This window comes from Mesoplodon mirus, assembly GCF_964341445.2.
Source record: "Mesoplodon mirus genome assembly, chromosome: 19".
Classification (NCBI taxonomy): domain Eukaryota; kingdom Metazoa; phylum Chordata; class Mammalia; order Artiodactyla; family Ziphiidae; genus Mesoplodon; species Mesoplodon mirus.
The window spans coordinates 13,248,404-13,274,223 of NC_138995.1; the positions used below are offsets into that span (position 1 = coordinate 13,248,404).

General features: G+C 39.7%; 1 protein-coding gene across 2 annotated transcripts in view; it reads left to right on the forward strand.

Annotated features, from left to right (window-relative positions):
• The window catches only part of GLG1 (golgi glycoprotein 1), a 147,446-nt gene that overhangs the window by 65,354 nt on the left and 56,272 nt on the right, over window positions 1-25,820 (forward strand). For both annotated transcript variants that reach the window (XM_082606384.1, XM_082606383.1), the window contains exon 2: window positions 14,719-14,751. In XM_082606384.1, the coding sequence (XP_082462510.1) occupies window positions 14,719-14,751 (33 nt within the window). The remainder of the gene's footprint in view (window positions 1-14,718; window positions 14,752-25,820) is intronic.

Genomic DNA, 25,820 nt, shown 5'->3' on the forward strand with positions numbered 1-25,820 from the left:
AATCATTACCAACTATATTATTTTCAGTGTGCTTTTTTTGGTGGGCAAGAGTGAAGTGGTTTGGGCCAAGTTAATAAATGAATTGCTCATATGATTGGAAGTTTACGGGGTTCTTAATGTATAAACTCCCAGGAGAAGAATTTACTTACTACTGTAGCAGAATGTTTCTAATCAGAAGGAGGCATCAGGCTGTTGCCCAGCCTTCAGATTTTTGCAAGGCTGTGAAAGCACCAATGCTACTGATGTTTTTGTTTTGTTTTGTTTTGTTTGTTTTCTCTTAGTGATTAATAAACAGAGTCTATTGCCACTTAATTTAGTATCAGGTGTGATCTGGTGGGTAGTTCAACTTCAATGGATGTGACTATAGAATGTTTCATATTTTAGACACAGTCTAATTCCCAAGATTTCTGTTTCAGAAACTGGGACAACTTCCAAGTTAGTTTTGTGAATCCTTTAATTTCTCCTGCCAGACTCATTAACTCAGCCTGTTCGCCTTTGGGGAACTCGTAGTTCCAGACTTACACTCTTTGTAAAAATCATCCTCTTAAGTGAATGTGATGGTTGAATTAATTGAGAACATTGAGACTCAGGCTTTTCAGCAGTATATTCTGAAACCTGTTTGTTGTGACTTTGACCAGCAGAGAATGATTAAGATGAAGTAGTAGGAAACCATAATCATAATGCAAAAATTACCTGCATTAAAAGGTGTGGAATTCAACAAATACTCTATTTTTGTGTTCCACATCTCAGCTTTTATAGACTCAGAAAGCTGGAAAGAATCTTGACCATCTTAGACCCGTGTTTCTTTTTTTTTTTAAACCATAGTGTGCATTTATTTTAAAAAATCCAAATATAAGTGGGCCCATGCAGTTCAAACCCATGTTGTTCAAGGGTCAACTGTACTTCAGTGCATTGTTGGCTTTGATTATTATTCTGAAGACTGCCATAGTATTGTCTTGAAGGCTGTCCAGTGTTCTTTTTTTTTTAACTTTTTATTTTATATTGGAGTATAGTTGATTAACAATGTTAGTAACATTAACAGTGTTCATTAACATTAACATTAACAATGTTCAGGTGTACAGCAAAGTGATTCAGTTATACATATACATGTATCTATGCTTTTTCAAAGTCTTTTCCCATTTATGTTGTTACATAGAGTTCCCTGTGCTACACAAGAGGTCCTTGTTAGTTATCCATTTTTTAATTTTTATTTTTACTTATTTATTTACGTATTTATTTATGGCTGGGATGGGTCTTTGTTGCTGCAGGTGGGCTTTCTCTAGTTGCGGTGAGCGGGGGCTACTCTTCCTTGTGGTGTGCAGGCTTCTTATTGCGGTGGTTTCTCTTGTTGCAGAGCATGGGCTCTAGGTGTCCGGGCTTCGGTAGTTGTAGCACACGGGTTTCAGTAGTTGTGGCTTGCGGGCTCTAGAGCACAGGCTCAGTAGTTGTGGCGCACAGGCTTAGTTGCTCTGTGACATGTGGGATCTTCCTGGACCAGGGCTCAAACCTGTGTCCCCTGCATTGACAGGCGGATTCTTAACCACTGCACCACCAGGGAAGTCCCTGGTTACCCATTTTAAATATAGCAGTGTGTACATGTCAATCCCAAACTCCCTAACTATCCCTCTCCCTATCCCCCCTGGTAACCATAAATTTGTTCTCTAAGTCTGTGAGTCTGTATCTGTTTTGTATCTCTGTTTTGTGTCTTTTTTTTAGATTCCGCATATAAGCAATATCATGCTATATCTCTCTTTCTGACTTACTTATGGATCTTCTTGAGATTATGATGACAGCTGTGGATTCTCTTCTAAAGAAAATATACTTGCACACAGAAGTTTGTATTCAGTTTCAGGACAATCTCACTCCTAAGTCTGTCATGGATCCTAGGTGGTGAAATCCCTGTTATAGTCCAAAGCCTGTCCTTGGGGGTCTAGAGAAGTGACACATCTAAAATCACAGAGCTTCTAGGGACTTCCCTGGTGGTCCAGTGGTAAAGAATCCACCTTCCAATGCAGGTGATGTGGGTTCAATCCCTGGTCAGGGAACTAAAATCCCACATACCATGGGGCATCTAAGCCTGTGTGCCGCAACTACTGAGCCTGCGTGCCTCAACTAGACAGCCCAAGTGCCTCAAACTACAGATCCCATGCACCCTGGAGCCTGCGTACCACAACTAGAGAGAGAAAACCCTCAAGCCAAAACTAGGGAGAAGCCCATGTGCCGCAACTAAGACCTGACACAGCCAAAAAAAAAATAAAGGAGAAAATAAATAAATAAAATAATAAATAAATACTAAAAATAAATAAATAAAATCACAGAGCTTCTATAGCTAAATACTTCTGCTAATCTATTATTCTTTCTCCACAGTTCTATCCCTTAAAGCCCATACTGAGTTTACAGAACTTAGAGGGAGGGCTAGGGGTATTAAGCCTTAAAATCAACTGTTTCAGCTTAACTTACCCAATTAGGAGATTAAAGTACAATATACCCCAAACATTTAAGTCATTGATTTAGAAAAGCCAAATGAACCAAGCAAAGTTTTTTTTATAACCTGTTGTGGTTATTCGAAGAGCTAATCCAGATCCCTAGTTGATCTAATTACCAGTTTCTTACCCAAGCTGCGGGCATCTGAATTCATTAAACAAATCAGTCTAGAGCACTAGTTCTGTTTATTCATCCTGTCTACCTTTCTTTGGTTTTTGGGGGGTTGGTTGCTTTGTTTGTTTGTTTGTTTTTAACATCTATATTGGAGTATAATTGCTTTACAGTGTGTGTTAGTTTCTGCTGTGTAACAATCAGCTATATGTATGCATATATCCCCATATCCCCTCCATCTTGCATCTCCCTCCCACCCTTCCTATCGCACCCACCTAGAGGGGTGGGCCCTCTAGGTGGTCACAAAGCACTGAGCTGATCTCCCTGTGTGATGCAGCTGCTTCCCACTAGCTATCTATTTTACGTTTGGTAGTGTATATATGTCATTGCTACTCTCTCACTTGTCCCAGCTTACCCTTCCCCCTCCCTGTGTCCTCAAGTCCATTCTCTATGTCTGTGTCTTTGTTCCTGTCCTGTCCCTAGGTTCGTCAGAACAAATTTTTTTTTTTGAGATTCCATAAATATGTGTTAGCAACAGTATTTCTTTTTCTCTTTCTGACTTACTTCACTCTGTACGACAGACTCTAGGTTCATCCACCTCACTACAAATAACTCAATTTTGTTTCTTTTTATGGCTGAGTAATAGTCCATTGTATATATGTGCCACATCTTCTTTATCCATTCATCTGTCAGTGGACACTTAGGTTGCTTCCACGTCCTGGCTATTGTAAATAGAGCTGCAGTGAACATTGTGGTACATGACTCTTTTTGAATTATGGTTTTCTCAGGGTATATGCCCAGTAGTGGGATTGCTGGGTCATATGGTAGTTCTATTTTAGATTTTTGAGGAACCTCCATACTGTTCTCCGTAGTGGCTGTATCAATTTACATCCCCACCAACAGTGCAAGAGTGTTCCCTTTTCTCCACACCCTCTCCAGCATTTATTGTTTGTAGGTTTTTTGATGATGGCCATTCTGACTGGTGTGAGGTGATACCTCATTGTACTTTTGATTTGCATTTCTGTAATAATTAGTGATATTGAGCATCTTTTTGTGTTGGTTGGCCATCTATCTGTATGTCTTCTTTGGAGAAATGTCTGTTTAGGTCTTCTGCCCATTTTTGGATTGGGTTGTTTGTTTTTTTGATATTGAGCTGCATGAGCTGCTTGTATATTTTGGATTAATCCTTTGTCAGTTGCTTCATTTGCAAATATTTTCTCCCATTCTGAGGGTTGTCTTTTCATCTCTTTTATGGTTTCCTTTGCTTTGCAAAAGCTTTTAAGTTTCATTAGGTCCCATTTGTTTTTTTGTTTGTTTGTTTTTATTTCCATTTCTCTAGGAGGTGGGTCAAAAAGGACCTTGCTGTGATTTATGTCATAGAGTGTTCTGCCTATGTTTTCTTCTAAGAGTTTTATAGTGTCTGGCCTTACATTTAGGTCTTTAATCTGTTTTGAGTTTCTTTTTGTGTGTGGTGTTAGGAAGTGTTCTAATTTCATTCTTTTACATGTAGCTGTCCAGTTTTCCCAGCACCACTTATTGAAGAGGCTGTCTTTTCTCCATTGTATACTCTTGCCTTCTCTATCAAAGATAAGGTGACCATATGTGCATGGGTTTATCTCTGGGCTTTCTGTCCTGTTCCATTGATCTATATTTCTGTTTTTGTTCCAGTACCATATTGTCTTGATTACTGTAGCTTTGTAGTATAGTCTGAAGTCAGGGAGCCTGCTTCCTCCAGCTCTGTTTTTCTTTCTCAAGATCGCTTTGGCTCTTCAGGGTCTTTTGTGTTTCCATACAAATTGTGCAATTTTTTGTTCTAGTTCTGTGAAAAATGCCATTGGTGGTTTGATAGGGATTGCATTGAATCTGTAGATTGCTTTGGGCAGTATAGTCATTTTCAAAATGTTGATTCTTCCAGTCCAAGAACATGGTATATCTCTCCATCTGTTTGTATCATCTTTAATTTCTTTCATCAGTGTCTTATAGTTTTTTTCATACAGGTCTTTTGTCTCCTTAGGTAGGTTTATTCCTAGGTATTTTATTCTTTTTGTTTTAATGGTAAATAGGAGTGTTTCCTTAATTTCTCTTTCAGATTTTTCATCATTAGTGTATAGGAATGCAAGCGATTTCTGTGCATTAATTTTGTATGCTGCTACTTTACTAAATTCATTAATTAGCTCTAGAAGTTTTTGATAGAGTCTTTAGGATTCTCTATGTATAGTATCATGTCATCTGCAAACAGTGACAGCTTTACTTCTTCTTTTCTGATTTGGATTCCTTTTATTTCTTTTTCTTCTCTGATTGCTGTGGTAAAATTTCCAAAACTATGTTGAATAATAGTGGTGAGAGTAGGCAACCTTGTCTTGTTCCTGATCTTAGTGGAAATGATTTCAGTTTTTCACCATTGAGAACGATGTTGGCTGTGGGTTTGTCATATATGGCGTTTATTATGTTGAGGTAGGTTCCCTCTGTGCCTACTTTCTGGAGGGTTTTTGTCATAAATGGGTGTTGAATTTTGTCAAAAGCTTTTTCTGCATCTATTGAGATGATCATGTGGTTTTTCTCCTTCAGTTTGTTAATATGGTGTATCACATTGATTGATTTGCGTATATTGAAGAATCCTTGCATTCCTGGGATAAACCCCACTTGATCATGGTGTATGATCTTTTTTTTTTAAGTTTTTTTAAAATTTATTTATTTATATTTATTTATTTTTGTCTGCGTCGGGTCTTTGTTGCTGTGCACAGACTCTCTCTAGTTGCTGCGAGTGGGGGCTACTCTTTGTTGCAGTGCACGTGCCTCTCACTACAGTGGCTTTTCCTGTTGCAGAGCATGAGCTCCAGGTGCGCGGGCCTCAGCAGCCGTGGCACACGGGCTCAGCACTTGTGGCTCGTGGGCTTCAGAGCACAAGCCCAGGTGTTGTGGCACACGGGCCAGTTGCTCCATGGCATGTGGGATCCTCCCGAGCCAGGGATTGAACCTGAGTCCCCTGCATTGGCAGGCAGATTCCTAACCATTGAGCCACCAGGGAAGTCCCTGTATGATCCTTTTAATGTGCTGTTGGATTCTGTTTGCTAGTATTTTGTTGAGGATTTTTGCATCTATGTTCATCAGAGATATTGGCCTGTAGTTTTCTTTTTTTGTGACATCTTTGGTTGTGGTATCAGGGTGATGGTGGCCTCATAGAATGAGTTTGGGAGTGTTCCTCCCTCTGCTATATTTTGGAAGAGTTTGAGAAGGATAAGTGTTAGCTCTTCTCTAAATGTTTGATAGAATTTGCCTGTGAAGCCATCTGGTCCTGGGCTTTTGTTTGTTGGAAGATTTTTAATCACAGTTTCAATTTCGGTCCTTGTGATTGGTCTACTTATATTTTCTATTTCTTCCTGTTTCAGTGTCGGAAGGTTGTGCTTTTCTATGAATTTGTCCATTTCTTCCAGGTTGTCCATTTTATTGGCATAGAGTTGCTTGTAGTAACCTCTCAGGATCCTTTGTATTTCTGCAGTGTCCGTTGTTACTTCTCCTTTTTCATTTCTAATTCTGTTGATTTGAGTCTTCCTTTCTTTCTTGATGAGTCTGGCTAATGGTTTATCAATTTTGTTTATCTTCTCAAAGAACCAGGTTTTAGTTTCATTGATCTTTGCTGTTGTTTCCTTTTATTTCTGATCTGATCTTTATGATTTCTTTCCTTCTGCTAACTTTGGTTGTTGTTGTTGTTCTTTCTCTAATTGCTTTAGGTGTAAGGTTAGGTTGTTTATTTGAGGCTCTTCTTGTTTCTTGAGGTGGGATTGTATTGCTATAAACGTCCCTCTTAGAACTGCTTTTGCTGCATCCCATAGGTTTTGGGTCGTCGTGTTTTCATTGTTATTTGTTTCTAGGTATTTTTTGATTTCCTCTTTGATTTCTTCAGTGATCTCTTGGTTATTAAGTAGTGTATTCTTTAGCCTCCATGTGTTTGTATTTTTTACAGTTTTTTCCTGTATTTGATATCTAATCTCATAGCATTGTGGTCAGAAGAGATACTTGATACGATTTCAATTTTCTTAAATTTACCAAGGCTTGATTTGTGACCCAAGATATGGTCTATCCTGGAGAATGTTCCATGAGCATTTGAGAAGAAAGTGTATTCTGTTGTTTTTGGACGGAATGTGCTATAAATATCAATTAAGTCCATCTTGTTTAATGTGTCTTTTAAGCTGTGTTTCCTTATTTATTTTCATTCTGGATGATCTGTCCATTGGTGAAAGTGGGGTGTCCCCACTTAAAGTCCCCTACTATTATTTTGCCACTGTCCATTTCCCCTTTTATGGCTGTTATTAGCATTTGCCTTATGTGTTGAGGTGCTCCTATGTTGGGTGCATAAATATTTACAATTGTTATATCTTCTTGTTGGATTGATCCCTTGATCATTATGTAGTGTCCTTCTTTGTCTCTTGTAATAGTCTTTATTTTAAAGTCTATTTTGTCAGATACGAGAATTGCTACTCCAGCTTTCTTTTGATTTCCATTTGTGTGGAATCTTTTTCCATCCTCTCACTTTCAGTCTGTATGCGTCCCTAGGTCTGAAGTGGTGTCTTGTAGACAGCATATGTATGGGTCTTGTTTTTGTATCCATTCAGCCAGTCTATGTCTTTTGGTTGGAGCATTTAATCTATTTACATTTAAGGTAATTATTGATATGTATGTTCCTATTACCATTTTCTTACTTGTTTTGGGTTTGTTATTGTAGGTCTTTTCCTTCTCTTGTGTTTCCTGCCTAGAGAAGTTCCTTTAGAATTTGTTGTAAAGCTGGTTTGGTGGTGTTGAATTCTCTTAACTTTTGCTTATCTGTAAAGGTTTTAATTTCTCCATCAAATCTGAATGAGATTCTTGCTGGGTAGAGTAATCTTGGTTGTAGCTTTTTCCCTTTCATCACTTTAAATACGTCCTGCCACTCCCTTCTGGCTTGCAGAGTTTCTGCTAAAAAATCAGCCGTTAACCTTATGGGGATTCCCTTGTATGTTATTTGTTGCTTTTCCCTTGCTGCTTTTAATATTTTTTCTTTGTATTTAATTTTTTAAATAAATTTATCTTATTTATTTATTATTGGCTGCGTTGGGTCTTCGTTGCTGCACGTGGGCTTTCTCTAGTTGTGGTGAGCAGGGGCTACTCTTCGTTGCAGTGCGCGGCCTTCTCATTACAGTGGCCTCTTTTGTTGCCGAGCTCGGGCTCTAAGCATGCGGGCTTCAGTAGTTGTGGCCCGTGGGCTCTAGAGCGTAGGCTCGGTAATTGTGGCGTATGGGCTTAGTTGCTTCATATCATGTGGTATCTTCCCAGACCAGGGCTTGAACCCGTGTCCCCTGCGTTGGCAGGTGGCTTCTTAACCACTGAGCCACCAGGGAAGCCTGTTGTATTTAATTTTTGATAGTTTAATATGTGTCTCTGCGTGTTTCTCTTTGTGTTTATCCTGTATGGTAGTCCCTGTGCTCCCTGGACTTGATTAACTATTTCCTTTCCCATGTTAAGGAAGTTTTCAACTATAATCTCTTCAAATATTTTCTCAGACCCTTTCTTTTTCTTGTCTTCTCCTGGGACCCCTATAATTCGAATGTTGGTGCATTTACTGTTGTCCCGGAGGTCTCTGAGGCTGTCCTCAAGTCTTTTCATTCTTTTTTCTTTATTCTGCTCCCTGGCAGTTATTTCCACCATTTTATCTTCCAGCTCACTTATCTGTCCTCCTGCCTCATTTATTCTGCTATTGATTCCTTCTAGAGTATTTTTAATTTCAGTAATTGTGTTGTTCATCACTGTTTGTTTGCTCTTTAGTTCTTCTAGATCCTTATTAAATGTTTCTTGTATTTTCTCCATTCTGTTTCTGAGATTTTGGATCATCTTTACTATCATTATTCATTCTTTTTCAGGTAGGTTACCTAGTTCATCTTCATTTATTTGGTCTTGTAGGTTTTTACCTTGCTCCTTCATCTGTAACATATTTTTTTGTCATTTCTTTTTTTTTTTTTTTTTGATGGGTGGTGCTGTAGTCCTGTCTTACTGGTTGTTTGGCCTGAGACGTCCAGCACTGCAGTTTGCAGGCAGTTAGATAGAGCTGGATCTTGGTGCTGAGATGAGGACCTCCGGGAGGCCTCACTCCAATTGATATTCCCTGGGGTCTGAGGTTTTCTCTTAGTCCAGTGGTTTGGACTTGGAGCTCCCACCACAGGAGCTCATGCATGACCTCCAGCCTGGGAACCAAGATCCCGCAAGTTTCATGGCATGGTGAAAGAAAAAAAAAAAAATGAAGAAAGAAAGAAAAAAAATAGCTGTACAATATCAAAGAATAAGAAACAAAATAAAATTAGAAAGATAAAAAATATATTAGGAAAAATAAAACTATAATTGAAACAACTGCAGTAAGGTAAAATAAAACCACAGCAGAAAAAAGAAAAGAAAGAGGGAGGAGGGCAACAAGCCAAAAGGAGAGACCACTAACAAAGTATAAAAAATAAAATAAAATTAGAAAAGTAAAACATATTAGGAAAAATAAAAATATAAAAGAATCAACAACAATGAATCAACAAGGTATAACAGAACCCCAATCCAAAAGAGGAAAAAAGAAAAGAAAAAAAAAAAAAAGGCTATGGGGGTGGAGTTTAGGAGCAGGTGGAACTTAGGCAGGGGTGGGGTTTTGGGTGGGGCGGGGCCTAGGCAGGTAGCGGGGTGAAGTTTGAGCGTGGAGTAGGGCCTAGCGGGCATGTTCAAGTGTGGGGTGGGGCCTCTGCTTAGGACCTGGGGAAGGGGAGAGGCAGCACATCCAAAGGAGGGCCTTTGGAGTGTGGGGTTCCGGAGTCTTGGAGGTAGGGCCCTGAGTGAGGGTGTGTGGGTGGGGTTTAGGCCCAGCTCGTTGGACGGGGTCTCCCAGTGTAGAGGTGGGGCCCTGGGTGGGGGTGTAGGGGCGGGGCTTGGGCTCTGTGCACAGGAGGGAGGCTCCAAGGACAGAGGACTAGGCCCGGGAGCCCAGCAGCCTTCCCGGCGCCTAAGTGGACAGGGAATGCACTGGCCACGTTCCCTTCCGTTCCTCTGTGCCCCTCCCCCACCTTCTCTCCCAGGTTCTCCCCCCCGAACGGGGGTGGGTGCCGCTTGGTGTAGGAGCTCCTCACCTCCCCCAGCCACCCTTCAGGGGTGCCGGTCCTGGAGGTCCGGCCTTTACTTTTACTCCGCCTTGCCTTCCTCCCACTCCCTCAGGACCTGCACAGCTGGAGGGGGCCTCTGTGGGCCAAGGATCAGGCCTGGGTCTTCAGCAGGCTCCCGGAGGCCCAAGTGGGCATGGTAAACCTGGCCATGCTCCCTTTTGATTCTCTGCCCTCCCAGTGGTTCCCCAATTTCCCCTTTCGGGCGTGGGGTCCCTTCCCTCCCCCAGCCACCCCTCAGGGGTGCCGGTCCCATCCCGCCTCCACTTCTCCTCCCCCTTCACTACCCCCACGCCCCACGTCCTACCCAGTCACTGGGGGTTCCTCCCGTCCCCTTAGCTGTCCGTGGTCCCCCACCAGTGCCTGGTAGGTGCCCTAGTTGTGAGGAGACGCGAATTCTGCGTCCTCCTAGTACGCCATCTTGATTCCGCCCCGTTTGTTTTTAATTGGCCTGGCATGTGGGACCTTAGTCCCCCAACCAGGGATCGAACCCATGCCCCCTGCATTGGGAGCTCAGAGTCTTAACCTCTGGACCCCACGAAGTCCCTGTCTACCTTTCTTTTTCTTGTACCTCCCAGAGGCCCCCCATCATTGTGCTCACCCGGACCTACTCGCTCTTTTTCGGGAGTATCAAGGTGAAAGCATCACAGTGCGCATGGTTGTCATTCACTGTCATTAGGTAAATTCCAGTTTTGTTGTCTCCTAGCAATGTACCTTTGGTTACATGACTTGGTTTCTCTGTATTTCAATATCTTTATCTGTAAATTGGATGCAGTACCATTTTTTTTGCAATCTGTCATGTTGTAGGAAATAAATGTAGCACCTAGCTCAATTCGTTGACAACTTCTGCTGTTTTCTGCTACACCTGTCAGATTCTTTATTGGAGTCAGGCAGGTGTCTCCAAGTACTCAGGGCTTGTCTCTTCCAGTGCTATTGCTGCATCATTTATTCAGCATTAACTGAGTTCCTTCTCTATTTTAGTCACTGCTGTGTTTGGTTGGGGGGATGCTTCACATTTTCTTCTTTTTCTCTTTCCTCTATTCATAATCATTTTTTTTGATATTAATATATGTAACTTCAGCAGTCTCTTTTCCAAAATTTGATCATGAACTTAACAGAAAGTTATTTGTGAGGCTTTTCATAAATTTTTCTCCTCCCAGTTTTCCATTGTTAAGAGGACAATTATTTTAATTCCAAAGAGGAAACATTCGATGTAAGAGTCTTTTCAAAGTCCAGATTTCTATCTCCAGAGTAATAGCAGCTAATAATGTGGCAAAGCTTAGCTTCTAATTTACTGCTTCCACAGCTAGGAGCCTTTACTTTGCCTCTGATTTGAAGGGGTAGGGATGGGGGTAGGACTCCTAAACTGGTGAGAAGCAAGGTTTCAACTCTCAGTTTTCTATCTTGATCATGTTCTTCTTATCATTTGAAAAAATTATTAAGCATACTCTAGTAGATATATATTCATAAAATATTAATTATTCTAACATATATTATAAAAACATTAAAGTATAAGTTAAAGCATGAGCTTTTCAAAAAAGAGAGGTTCCATTACTTTCTTCCTGAGCCTCAGGGATCATCTAACTTGCATCCCCTTTGGAAATCATTCTTCTGTCTAAACCTTCAGGCCTAGCTCAAGTCCCTGCTCTTGCTTACTTGCTTGATTTCACCATTTTATTTCTGTAACTGGATTGTAAACTACCTGAGGTTAGGGACAATTTGTGTCTTACCTTTCTTCTGTATCCCACAACAATGCCTAGCACAGTTTTGGGTACTTCATAATTATTCAGTATTTTTACTTGTTGATTGATTTCTTGGAATCATTTCAGAGTATTATTTCACTGATTGTTAATAAAAGGAAAAAATCCTCAGCCTTTTTTTAACCTTAGTAGTTCTGGTGTTAGTCCTCATACTATTCGTATTCTAAGATTAAAGATCATCGAGCCTATTTACATTTACAGATTTGCAGAAATAGATACGTCTGATGAAGTGACTTGATTGGGACCTCATGGCCATGGTGTAGGCTCAGAACCAGACCTGTGTCAGCACCCATGTTTGTTTGTTTTTTTTGTGGGGGGGGTTGCGGGCCTCCCACTGCTGTGGCCTCTCCCGTTGCGGAGCACAGGCTCCGAACGCGCAGGCTCAGCGGCCATGGCTCACGGAACCAGCTGCTCCGCGGCATGTGGGATCTTCCCAGACCGGGGCACGAACCTGTGTCCCCTGCATCGGCAGGCGGACTCTCAACCACTGCGCCACCAGGGACGCCCCCCATGTTTGTTTTTGTTCCTTGAAATTTCTGTCTTTTAGTTTCTTATCAAATGGCTGAGTGCCAAACCATAGCATTTTCTCTTTATACTTTCTCTAAAGTTAGTTTGTGCTGGCATTATTCATGTTCCCACTGTTTGCGTATACTACTTTATATTTTATATTCTGCAAGTCTCTGTTCTGTTCCTCTGGACCACTACTTTGTCCTTTGATTCTAAAGGCTCTTTTAAATTTATAAGAGTAATTATTCGTAATTATACTTAGAAATTCTTTATAGCTGTTCAGTTCAGTGAATCTCAGTGGCTTAACATCATAACCTTGTTCTCATAGCACTCCTATATTGTCTTCTCTTTGTGGGTAGAAAAACTAAATCTAGAAAGAAAAAAAATAAGCCAGTTTATTGTCAATTGCAAATTGATACAACGAGAGAGATGAAAACCAAACACTGACCTCCACATTTGCAGTTCACGTATGTCTCTGTGGACTGTGTCATTCCTTCGTAAAAGGTGTAGTACTCTGTACTTAACTAATATAATTCACTAAATTAAATCATTGCAGTTACCAATTACAACTTAAAGGTTTTGAGATTTTTCTTACTTCATTTGCCTGATGGGCTTATTAGTCATTTTTTTCTTCATGACAAACACCCTCAAACTTTCAAGGGCTTATAATGACAAATACTGATCCTTCTTGCTCATGGCTGCGCGGGTCAGTGAGGGTGGCCGTGCGCTGGGCTGCGGGTTAGGTTTCGGTCTGCGCGTGTCTCTCCTTTGCCTTGGACTAGCAGTTCTCTGTACACGTTGTTCGCGTCGGGAATGTCAGGAGTGCGAGAGTGCAAGCCAAACCACCCAAGCCCATTTAAAGCCTCTTCTCATATTATGCCTGCTAAAATCCCATTGGCCAGAGCAAGTCAGCGGCCTAACCTAACATCAGTGGAGCAGGGTATATACTCATTCCACAGCAGGAGGCTCTGCAGAGTTACAGGGCGAAGGATCTGGGTATCAAATGCTACTAAAGAAGAGTAGAAAACTGGGGGAAATAATCCATTCTATCACTGTAGGAAAGTAAGACGTGAAAACAATCATTAATTTGCTGAGGTAAGTCCTATGGACTGTAAACGTGGCAGTGCTTTTTTTCCATAGGTAACTTAAATCTTCTTTGACTACTTTACTTTGAAAATTCTCCAGTGCTCTGAATTTCTTTCAAGAATGCCCCTTTCATCCAAAGTTATCATTTAATAGGAATGAACACAAGTAGAGATGCTAATGGTATTCATTGCCATCTGTGCTTTGAGAAAGAGCTAGAATTACTGATTGATTGGAAAAAATTGAAAGGATAGATTAAAAGGGGATAAGGTAGAAAACTGCCTATACAAAATAAAGTATTCTTGCAAATAAACTGTTAAGGGCTATAAGTTAAGCACTTGGAATTCAGTGAAGGGAACAGAGTTAGGCTAGATTAACTCATAGTATGGAGGCTGATTTCTGAGATGTAGAAAGACACCTCAGAAACACATTAAAATATCTATTCTTACTTAGACAAGGAAGGAGAAAGTTCAGAAGTGGTGTGTTATAATCTCACGATGGCCTAGCAATCTAATTAAAGTCCATTTTAGTATAATATTTTATTAAGTAAATACAAACATGAGTTTGTACGTTGGAGTTAATGCCTGCTAAATACTGTAGTGGAATGAACAGTCCCCTAGAAACCTTCCTCCTCCTAAAGTGATGCTAGGTGTGTCTGCTTAACTTGTTAATGTTTACTGTTTCCTGTACTGCCTCATTTCTGTCCTTGAATAGGGAGAATCTTTTTATTTTGAAAGTGGCATCTTTTACAACCTATGTCGGGACTATTTCATAGAGGGGACACAATTTACTTTGTTTGAGCAGGTTGGAGTACTATGGAATCTCAAAGGAAATAGTGCTTTATTATGGCATGCGTTAAGACAATTGTATCTCCTTTAACAATCTCCTTTAACAATTTCCTTGTATGAACAAGGAAATTAAAGGAGAAGTGTATGGCAAAGCTGTTCAATATAAGGCCTAACCTAGTCTACTTTTTTGTCACAGAATTGAAAGTTCATTCTATCTCTGTTATATGTACCTGGCTTTATGAGCAAATGTATTCATGGGAATATATAAATAATTTCTGTTTTTTTAAACTTTGTATTTTTAATCGTAGACCTGGAAGATTATAGACTCATAAGAAGTTACAAACATAGACATAGAGGTCCCATGTACCCACCACCTCACTTCCCCTAATGGTGACATGTGAGACTAATTTTTAAATCATTGTCAGACCTTTTTTGCCCTCTTTAATAAGCCTTCTTTTTTCCAGATATCTAACTTCCTATAAAGCGAGGGCACCTGTATTGTGCCTGTTCCTCTTCAGCTTTCAGAATTATGAAGTATCGTGTAAGGATACTTCTGTCACTGTTGCTTTATGTCTTTAGTACATCCTTCTCCATTTTCCCAATTTCCAGATTGTACCATTGATTGGGAAGGGACTATGTCTCATCCTTTTCTGGTATATTTCTCCTCAGCAATCTAAAAGATGTATAAGCCCCATTTTACTCCTCATATTGAAGTATTATATTCAGTTGAATATTCAGATTTCTTGTTTTGAGTTTATTTTGGTGGTGTTTGAAAACTTGAGAGGATATTTTTTTAACATCATCTCTTCTTTTTTTTCCTTTTAGCCTGAAAATGAAATTTCTTCAGACTGCAATCATGTAAGTATGGATTTTCCATAATTCACCTTACGTGCTTTATATATATGATGACAGATATTGGGATGCTTTTCCTGTTGTTCTGGGAAGCATAATGTTTTCTTAAATTCACTTAATCTTAACAAGAGGATGATTAACCTTATTTAAGGGCCATGGTAAATCTACACATACTCCTCTATTGTCGAAATAAGTAGGCTCTGCCAAATAATATTTATATACTTAAGTTTACATTTTTCTTCAGTTACAGCTACCATATGAAATTGTTTCTTTGCATGTCAGGCTTACAATTGTAGAGTTTTGTATTTTAAAGTTGTTTCATTTAGTCATCATACAGTCATCTACTCTGTGCCAAACACTGGTAGAAACTAAAGACACAAATAAGCACCTTGAAGATAGAGACATATATTAGAGTTAGCAGATAAGAACTCCAGAGATAACTACAATTAATACATTCAATGTCATATATATGTGTCATATATATATTTGTAATACATTCAGTGTCTATATATCTCCCCATATTATATACAGTCTGACATTAAAAGGAGAGTGATGTGAAATCAGATCTGTGCAAAAAGTACCAGGTGCTTCGGCAGAAACTTGTAAGAGTGCAATGGGGACACAAGAGTGAATTTTGCCCGGGTGGGTTGATGTCAGGAAACACTTAATAGTGGAGATGCTACTTGAGTTGTGTCTTAAAAGAGGAGTAGTTATATATCTGAAATCACTCTGTGTCCACATTTTTTTGTGTGTGTGGGGGCCTCTCACTGTTGTGGCCTCTCCTGTTGCGGAGCACAGGCTCCAGATGCACAGGCTCAGTGGTCATGGCTCACGGGCCTAGCCGCTCCACGGCATGTGGGATCTTCCCGGACCGGGGCATGAACCCATGTCCCCTGCATCGGCAGGCGGACTCTCAACCACTGCGCCACCAGGGAAGCCCTGTCCACATTATTTGATAGTTTGAATGGGAGACTGCAAGAATAGAGAAGCAGGTTGGCTGCCTAAGTTGACTACTTATTCTAAAGAAGGTTTAGATAGGTCAGAGATTTAAAGTAAAAATAAAACCACAAGAGTAGTAGAAGAAAACATGAACAGGGGGTAGGGTTTTTAAAACTATGATACAACATCAAAAAATATTTAAAGAAAAAAAAAGATTTATAAATCTGATTGCATTAAAAACTCAGAAAAGGGGACTTCCCTGGTGGTAAAGACTTCACCTTCCAGTTCAGGGGGTGCAGGTTCAATCCCTGGTTGGGAGCTAAGATATCCCACGTGCCTCGTAGCCAAAAAAACAAAGCATAAAACATAAAACAGAGAAATATTGTAACAAATTCAATAACAACTTTAAAAATGGTCCACATCAAAAAAAAAAACTTAAAAAAAAAACTCAAAAAAGAGATTTGAGGGTTTTTTCCTCAAAAATATTATGTAAATTATGAAAAAATATTTGCAGTGCAGATGAAAAGGACTACATTCTTTAATAGAAAGTGCTGTTAATACACATAGAAAACAGACATAAATAGACTATTCACAGGAAAAGAAAAAGATGTCTAGTAAACAACAAAAATTTCGATTCTTTCATAATTTAAAGTGTGAAAATTAAAAGAAAAATAAGTGCACTGTTTTTATCCATCTGATTAACAAATATTAAAAATTTGATAAATATACAATATTGACAAGCATATGGAGATTTAAGCATTCTCTAGCCCACCAGTCAATGGCTACCCATTGGCCAAATCCAGACCACTGCCTGTTTTTATGCATAAAGTTTTATTGGAACACAGCCGCACTCATTCAGTTACATACTGTAGCTGCTTTCCATGTTATAATGGCAAGGTTGAGTAGTTGCAACAGTGACTATAGTTTCCTGAAAGTCTAAAAAATTTACTTTCTGGCCCTTGCGGGAAAAGTTTGCTAAACTCTGCTCTAGCCTATGGATAGGAATATAAATAAGAAAAACTTCTTTATAAAGCAGTCAACTTAAAATGATATTTGTTATGGCATTATTATGGCATTATTTATTAAGCAAAAGATTAGGGGAAAATCCTTAAAAATCTATTAATAGACTGAATCTGACAGAGAGGAAGCCCAGAAAGAAGTTCCAGAGGGGTGGAGAAAGAAGCTGATCTCCAAAGGATATTACACCACTGAAAATGGGGACAAATAGTATACAGAAAACGGAAGGATTGATGTCCTAATAAAGAGAGATTAGGGCACAGACACAGGAGACGATGGACATCTACAAGTCAAGATGAGAGCCCTCAGAAGAAATTGGTACTACTGACACCTTGATCTCAGACTTCTACCCTCTAGATTCGTGAACAAATAAATTTTTGTTGTTTAAGCCACCCAGTTTATGGTATTTTGTTACAGCAGCCCTACCAAACTAATACACTTGGGTTGGGATGGAATGCATTATAATTTTTCCCATTAAAGTTTTTATTTTATTTTAATTTTTATAAATTTATTTATTTATTTTTGACTGTGTTGGGTCTTCGTTGCTGTGTGTGGGCTTTCTGTAGTTGCAGCAAGCAGGAGCTACTTTTCGTTGCGGCATGTGGATTTCTCATTGCTGTGGCTTCTCTCGTTGCAGAGCATGGGCTCTAGGTGCATGGACTTCAGTAGTTGTGGCACGCAGGCTCTAGAGCGCAGGCTCAGTAGTTGTGGCGCACAGGCTTAATTGGTCCGCAGCATATGGGATCTTTCCGGACCAGGGCTCAAACTCGTGTCCCCTGCATTGGCAGGCAGATTCTTAACCACTGTGCCACCAGGGAAGCCCTAAAGTGAATTTAAAAGTAACACTATTTAAAATAGCATATAAAGCATCAAATACCTAAGAATAAATCTAACAAAAGTATGTAAGACATCTCTACAGATAACTATAAAATATTATTCAGAGAAATTTGAAGACCTAAATAAATGAAGAGATATATTAATATATACTATGCTAGTGAGTTGGAAGACTCAATATTATAAAGACGTCAGCTCTCACCAAATTACAGATTCTGTACGATCCCATTTCTGTTGTTACAAAAAATAGTAAGCTGATTCTAAAATTTACATGGGAACACAGTTTTGACCAATAATAGCCAAAAGTCTTGAAAAGAACCAAGCAGAGAGAATTTTACCACCTGATTGAAGACTTAAAGTAACAATAATTAAGTCAGTGTGGCAGAGGCACAGGGGTCAACAAGTAGACCAATGAAACAGAATGAGTCCAGAAATAGACTCATATATAGATAGACACTCAAATAAAAAAATCTTAATCCTTACTGCACACCATTCACAGAAATCTATTCTAGATGCATTATAGATCTAAAGGTGAAAAGTGTAATAATAAAACTTCTAGAAGATAACATAAGAAACTATGTGGGGGCTTCCCTGGTGGCGCAGTGGTTGAGAGTCCGCCTGCCGATGCAGGGGACACGGGTTCGTGCCCCGGTCCGGGAAGATCCCACATGCCACGGAGCGGCTAGGCCCGTGAGCCATGGCCGCTGAGCCTGTGCATCCGGAGCCTGTGCTCCGCAAGGGGAGAGGCCACAACAGTGAGAGGCCCACGTAACAACAACAACAACAGAAAAAGAAACTATGTGGGATAAGCAAAGATTTAATAAATGGGAAACAAAAAGCAGTAAACAAAAGCAAAAGATTGATAAATCAGATTATATTAAAGTTTGTTTCATTAAATATAGTATTAAGAGTGTGAAAAGGCAAGCCATAGAGAAGGAAAAAATATTTTAATCCGTATCTGACAGTATGTGCAGAATATATGAAGAATTCATACAAAGCAATAAAGAAAAGACAACAGGGCTTCCCTGGTGGCGCAGTGGTTAAGAAGCCGCCTGCCAGCGCAGGGGGACACGAGTTCAAGCCCTGGTCCAGGAAGATCCCGCAAGCTACAGAGCAGCTGGGCCTGTGTGCCACAACTGCTGAGCCTGCGCGTCTGGAGCCCGTGCTCCATGGCAGGAGGGGCCACCGCGGTGAGAGGCCTGCGCACCCCAGTGAGGAGTGGCCCCTGCTCGCCACACCTAGAGAAGGCCTGCGTGCAGTAATGAAGACCCAACGCAGCCAAAAATAAAAGATAATAAATAAAATAAATATTAAAAAGTCTTAACTATTAAAAAAAGAAAAGAATCCCCCTGCCAATGCCAGGGACATGGGTTTGAGCCCTGGTCCGGGAAGATCCCACATGCTGTGGAGCAGCTAAGCCCGTGCGCCACAACTACTGAGCCTGTAATCTAGAGCCTGCGAGCCACAACTACTGAAGTCTGCACACCTAGAGCCCATGCTCCGCAACAAGAGAAGCCACTGCCATGAGAAGACCGCACACCACAACAAAGAGTAGCCTCTGCTCACTGCAACTAGAGAAAGCCTGTGCGCAACAACAAAGACCCAACGCAGCCAAAAATAAAATATATAAAATAAATTTTAAAAAAAGAAAAGACAACAGAATAGAAAAATGGAGAAGATAAATTTAATCGAGGAGGTGAAAGATGACCTGTATATTGAACACTACAAGACATTACTGAAAGAAATTGAAGAAGACATAAATAAATGAAAAGATATTCCATGCTCATGGGTTGGTGGGATTAGTATTGTTAAAATGTTCATACTACTCAAAGCAATATACAGATTCTGTACAATTCCTATCAAAATTCCAATGACATTTTTCACAGAAATAGAACAAACAATCCTAAAATTTGTTTGGAACCATAAAAGACCCCAGATAGCCAAAGCAATCGTGAGAAAGAAGAACGAAGCTGAAAGCATCACACGCCCTGATTTCAAACTATATTACAAAGCTATAGTAATTAAAACAATATGGTAGGGCTTCCCTGGTGGCACAGTGGTTGAGAGTCTGCCTGCCGATGCAGGGGACACGGGTTCGTGCCCTGGTCTGGGAAGATCCCACATGCCACGGAGCGGCTAGGCCCGTGAGCCATGGCTGCTGAGCCTGTGCTCCGCAACAGGAGAGGCCACAACAGTGAGAGGCCCACATACCGCATATATATATATATATATATATATATATATATATATATATATGGTATTGGCATAAAAATAGGCAAATAGATCAGGGAAACAGAACATAGATCCCAGAAATAAACCCATGCATATATGTCAGTTAGTTTACAACAAAGGAGCCAAGAATATGTAGTGGGGAAAAGAACAGTCTCTTCAGTAAATGGTATTGAGAAAAGTGGACCACTGCCTTACACCAGACACAGAAATTAACTCAAGACCTGAGACCATAAAACTCCTAGGAAAAAAAAAAGGCGGTAAGCTCTTTCACATAGGTCTTAGTGATGGTTTTTTGAACGTGACACCAAAAGCAAAAGCAAAAATAAGGCGAGGCTTGGGCTTCCCTGGTGGCACAGTGTTTGGGAGTCCGCCTACTGAGGCAGGGGACGCGGGTTCGTGCCCCGGTTCCGGGGGGATCCCGCGTGCCACGGAGTGGCTGGGCCCCTGGGCCGTGGCCGCTGGGCCTGCGCGTCCGGAGCCTGTGCTCTGCGGCGGTGAGAGGCCCGCGTACCACACACACAAAAAAAAGGTGAGGCTATATCAGACTAAAAAGCTTCTGCACAGCAAAGGAAACCACCAAGAAAATGAAACGGCAACCTACTAAATGGGAGAAAATATTTGCAAATCAAATATCAGATAAGGGGCTAACATCCAAAATGTATAAAGAACTCATACAACTCAACAGCAAAAACAAACAAACAAAAAAACCCAATTAAAGAATGAACAGAAGATCTGTGTAAACACTTTTCCAAAAACATACAGATGGCCAGTAGGTACATGAAAAGATAATCATCAGAGAAACCAAATCATGAGATGTCACCACAAACCCATTAGAATGGCTGTCATCAAGAGGACTAGAAATAACAAGTATTGGTGAGGAGGTGGAGAAAAGGGAACCTTTGTGTACTATTGGTGGGGATGCAATTTGGTATAGCCACTGCAGTGTGGAGGTTCCTCAAAAAGTTAAAAATAGAACTACCATATGATCCACTTCTGGGTATTTATCTGAAGATAATGAAAACACTAACTCAAAAAGATATGTGCACCCTCATGTTCACTGCAGCATTATTTACAATAGCCAAGATATGGGAAACAATATAAGTATTAAATCGTTAAGAAAATGTGTGTATACATATACATACATACACACACACACACACAATGGAATATTATTCAGCCGTAAAAGGAAGGAAGTCTTGCCACTTGAAACAACATGTATGGACCTTGAGGACATGATGCTATTGAAATAAGTCAAAGACATATACTATACGATCTTTCTTTTATGTGGAATCTTAAAAACAAAACAAAAAAACAAAAAAAGCAACACCAAGCTCATAGATACAGAGAACAGGTTGGTGGCTGCCAGAGGTGGGAGAAATGGGTGAGCTGGTTTTTGTTGTTGTTGTTTTAGTTTAAATAAATTGAATTTTTTAAAATAGAAATTGTTCCTTAAGATACAATATAACTACTGGATGGACAAATTTAGGATAAACCCTTAATTTAAAAAAAAGAAAGAAAGAAAAGAAAAATGGGTAAGATACTTGAACATCCATGTCTTAAAGATGATACTCAAATGATCTACAAATAAATGGAAAGGTGCTCATCCTCATTAATAATCAGGGAAATGGGAATTAAAACCTGAGTGAGATAGTAGTGTCTACATTCACCATTAGAATTGCTAGAATTCAAAAGACCGACAGTGTTAATACCAAGCATTACTGTGAATAGAAAATAAGGGCGCTTTCGTGATCGTTTTCGGTAACACATATGCTAGAATAAGGGAGTTTTCAAATACTGATAGTGATAATGTAAATTAGTGTAACTACTTTGAAAGCTGTTGGGTATTACTAAAGCAGAACTTAGGCATAGTGTATAATACAGCCTTTTCACTTCCAGGTACTTACCCCACAGAAATGCTTATGTATCTGTCTACCCATGTAAGGAACATTTATAGCAGCTCATAATAGCCCTGTGAGTAAACGGTTAACAAAACCTTTCTTTCCCCTTCAGGAGCATTTCAATCCTGTTAACTATGTAGCTCAGTTCCCTGGTGACCTAATAAGGGTAAAATACCAACTAAGGTTCAAGGCAGTATTACTTATGATAAAAATGACCCCGATTGGTAAATTCTATATGGATTGGGGAGAGCTATAAATGAATTATAAATACTCATTGGTGGTGCCATACTATAGGTTTCCCTGAATGTGGTGACTCTTGTACCTGGGTGTGTGTGTTCCTTGCAGGGATCCTGGAAACTATGCCCAGAGGGCTGTTTCAAGAGATAATGGCTCGCATGGGGCTTGAGGTTTCTAAGCCAAAACTGCCTCTTCCAGTGCCTGTTGGGAGTGTTGTCTTCTCACACCTGACCTGTCATCTGGAGAGAAGATACCGCCAGATGGCTACATAGACTGTTGCCATGACTCCCATTGGAGAGGAACAATTGATGCTGCCCTGCTGACTGACAATTTGTGGTTCCTGTCTTTTATCCAGCACAGAGTTTTCCACAAACTCCAGACTCCAAGTGCTGATTTCACGTTTCTACGCTGTCTCACAGTCATTTCTAGAACTGAACTCTTTATTTTCTACATCTAAACCTCTCTTGTTACAGTCTTCCCAATCTCAGTTCTTCCCATTGCTCAAATCAAAAACCTTGATTCCTCTTGTCCTCTTATATCCCACCTTCAGTCTGTTAGCAGCCTTGCTGTCTGGCTGCTTCTTTTGAAATGTGTCCTGAATCTGACCATTTTCACTGCTACCCCCTGGTTCAAGCCATCGTCGGTTCTCTTGTGCTTCTTTAATAGCCTCCTAAGTAGTCTCCCTTCTTCTGCCCTTATCCCTCTACAGTCTGTACTCCATGCTACAGCCTGAATGATTCCTCTAACAGGTCGTATTACGTCTCTGCCCAAAACCCCAGAAGCTTTTTTCTCACTTATTAAACTCCCAGGTCCTTAACAGTGGCCTACAACACATGCAGAGAGCAGAGACCTGCTCCTTGGCCTCTTCTACCACTGTCAGCCTTGATAACTCTACTTAGGCCACAAGCAGCCTCCTCGCTATCCCTCAGATATTCACAGCATGTGCCTGACTTAGGTCTTTTGCATTTGCTGTTCATCATGGAACAGTCACCTTTTCAGGATATTCATTTTCCTTGTCCCCCTCTATTAAAGCACCCCTCACCCGTCACTTCAGTTCTTTTATACTAGCTTAATTTTCTTTATAGCATTCAATACCTGATCTATTTATTTGATCATTTGCGTATTATCTTTCTCTCCTTCATACAATGTAAACTACTTGAGGGCAGGGATTTTGCCCTTCTTTGCTCACATCTGTCTTGAGTGGTGCCTGGTATATATTAGCCACTCCAAAAAAAAAAGAAAAAACTTGAATGAAAAATATGAGAAAATTTCCAAGAACTGAAGGATGAGTTTCTAGATTAAAAGTGCCCATGAGTGCCTCACACCATGGGTGGAAAGATAACCCAAACCAATTCTAGGGTTCTGAAAAGAACCCTGGGAGTAAATAAAAGATCTCAAAAGCTTTCAGAGAAAAAAATAATAATTAAAGTACTGGGAGTTTGAATAATATGATATTTCTCATTAGCATTACTGGAAACTAGAAGAGCGTAGACCAGTGCCTTTAAAATTCTGAGGAAAAATTATATTTAGTCAAGATAATACAAAATAGACATTTCATACATAAAATTTTTCAAGACATTTACTACCCATACATGTTTTCTCATAAAGCTACTAGAGGATGTGCTTCACCAAAATGAGGGAATACAGCAAGACAAAGAAAATTAAAGAATCCAGTCATTAGTGCATCAGCCTAAGAAAAAGCAAAGGAATTTCAAGGATGATGGTGAAGGATGACACCTGTGCAGAGGCTTAGATGGCAACCAGTCCTGACTGAAGCAGGAAGATGGAAGACTCCAAGAGGAATGTCTCACCTGAGAGATCACTTGAAGCATTTGAACATTTTGAGAGATTTGCTTTTCCAGTGAAGAGATGGGGGATTAATTAGTAATGGGTATATCGAAAATAGGCTTATGAAATAAATGACTGTTAACTATATGACAAACTAAAAATTGAAAGAAATATATTCTATATGGCTCATTATATATAGTATTTTTACATAATCAATAATGTAAATACTGAGTATCTAATGACATTATGATTTAACTATATTGGGAGGATTGGGATCAGGAAGAGGGTGTAAGAGTTCCTTCCTACCTTCTATAGTATAAAGCTATTATACAGTATCTAAAACTAACAGGTCAGGAAATAGCAATTTAATAGCTTAAACGTATGGAGGTAATTACCATAAGAAAAAGCTAAAAGAATTGTCTCTGGGTAATGGGTAGGACTTTAGAAAGGGACTTTGCGGGGGACTGCTTGTTTGTTTAGATTGACTCCCTTTGACTATTTAACTAAACAGACAGCTTTGATTTAAAAACTTTTAAGGATGAATGGAAGAGTAAGTAGATTAAATAAACTTAGACTATACTTTAAAGGAGCTTGACTGTGAAGGAAGAATTTTCCTTCATAAGTCAGACAGAGAAAGACAAATATCCTATGATATTGCTTATATGTGGAATCTTTAAAAAAAAGGGTACAAATGAACTTACCTACAAGAAAGAAATAGAGTTACAGATGTAGAAAACAAACTTCTGGTTACCAGGGGGTAAGGCAAGGGAGAGGGATAAATTGGAATATTGGGATTGACATATACACACGACTATATATAAAATAGATAACTAATAAGGACCTACTGTATAGCACGGGGAACTCTACTCAATTCTCTGTAATGGCCTGTATGGGAAAAGAATCTACAAAAGAGTAGATATATGTATATGTATAACAGATTCACTTTGCACCTGAAACTAACACAACACTGTAAGTCAACTATACTCCAATAAAAATTAAAATTAAAAGAATTTTTCTTCACTCCCCACACCCAAATCTTGTCATGATTCTAAATAAATATCTCAAATTTATCCCATCCAAAAACTCTTGCCTTTTAACTGGCATACTAACCCCCTCAGTGTAGCCCTTCTCTATACAACCAGAGTTCATTTTTTGAGTTCTCTGATTAAAATTATCTATTAGCCTCTCATTTCCTTTAAGATAAAATCCAGATTCTTTAATATCAGCTATAGTAGTGTGATCTAACACCCCTTCTCCCCTGATCTTTCATACCCTCAACTCCAGCCATTCTGAACTATGGGATTTCCAGAAGTTATCATTCTTTCTGTCCTTTCTACCCTTGCAGTCCTAGAACCCCAGTCTTCCTCAGTTCATCTGACAAAATTCCTTCTTACTCCTGGCCCAGTATAACTTGACCACTACCAGCCTCACCTATCCCTCCTCTACAATCACTGTGATATGTTCTTTCCTTGTATTCCCATAATATCTTCTGCATGCTTCTGTTACTACATTTATCACACTGTGTTTTTATTGCTTATTTTCTTTCCAATCTGACTCTTCCATCTTTTGTTTCCTGTGGTTGAGCTTCTTGAGTACTGAGACAGCGGCTTTTTTTTTTTTTTTTTTTTTACTTCCACCTTTCTCAACTTTGTCGCCTAACACGATACTCAGATTATAGTAGTTACTCAGTACATATTTGGGGGAGGGAGTTGGGTGCATAGATGGATTCAAAGATGAAACTCTTAAATTTAAGGAAATTGAAGCTGAAATACATCATGCTAACCAATAGTATTTATTGTCAAATTGCAGTTATTTTTCTTAGTTGATTATAGCCACTCAGAGGAAAGGACACTTATCAAATATGGTGTAAATAATCAGCTCTCAGTAATCAAGTGTAATGTGTGCTTATCTGTTTTCTAGAGGAAAATGTACTTGTGGCAACCTATGTTGAATTCCCTTTTTACCTATATTCCTGAAAGAGAATAATAATGCATTAATAAGTCATATTAAAAGTGAAAGACCAGGGCTTCCCTGGTGGCGCAGTGGTTGAGAGTCCGCCTGCCGATGCAGGGGACGCGGGTTCGTGCCCCGGTCCGGGAAGATCCCACATGCCGCGGAGCGGCTGGGCCC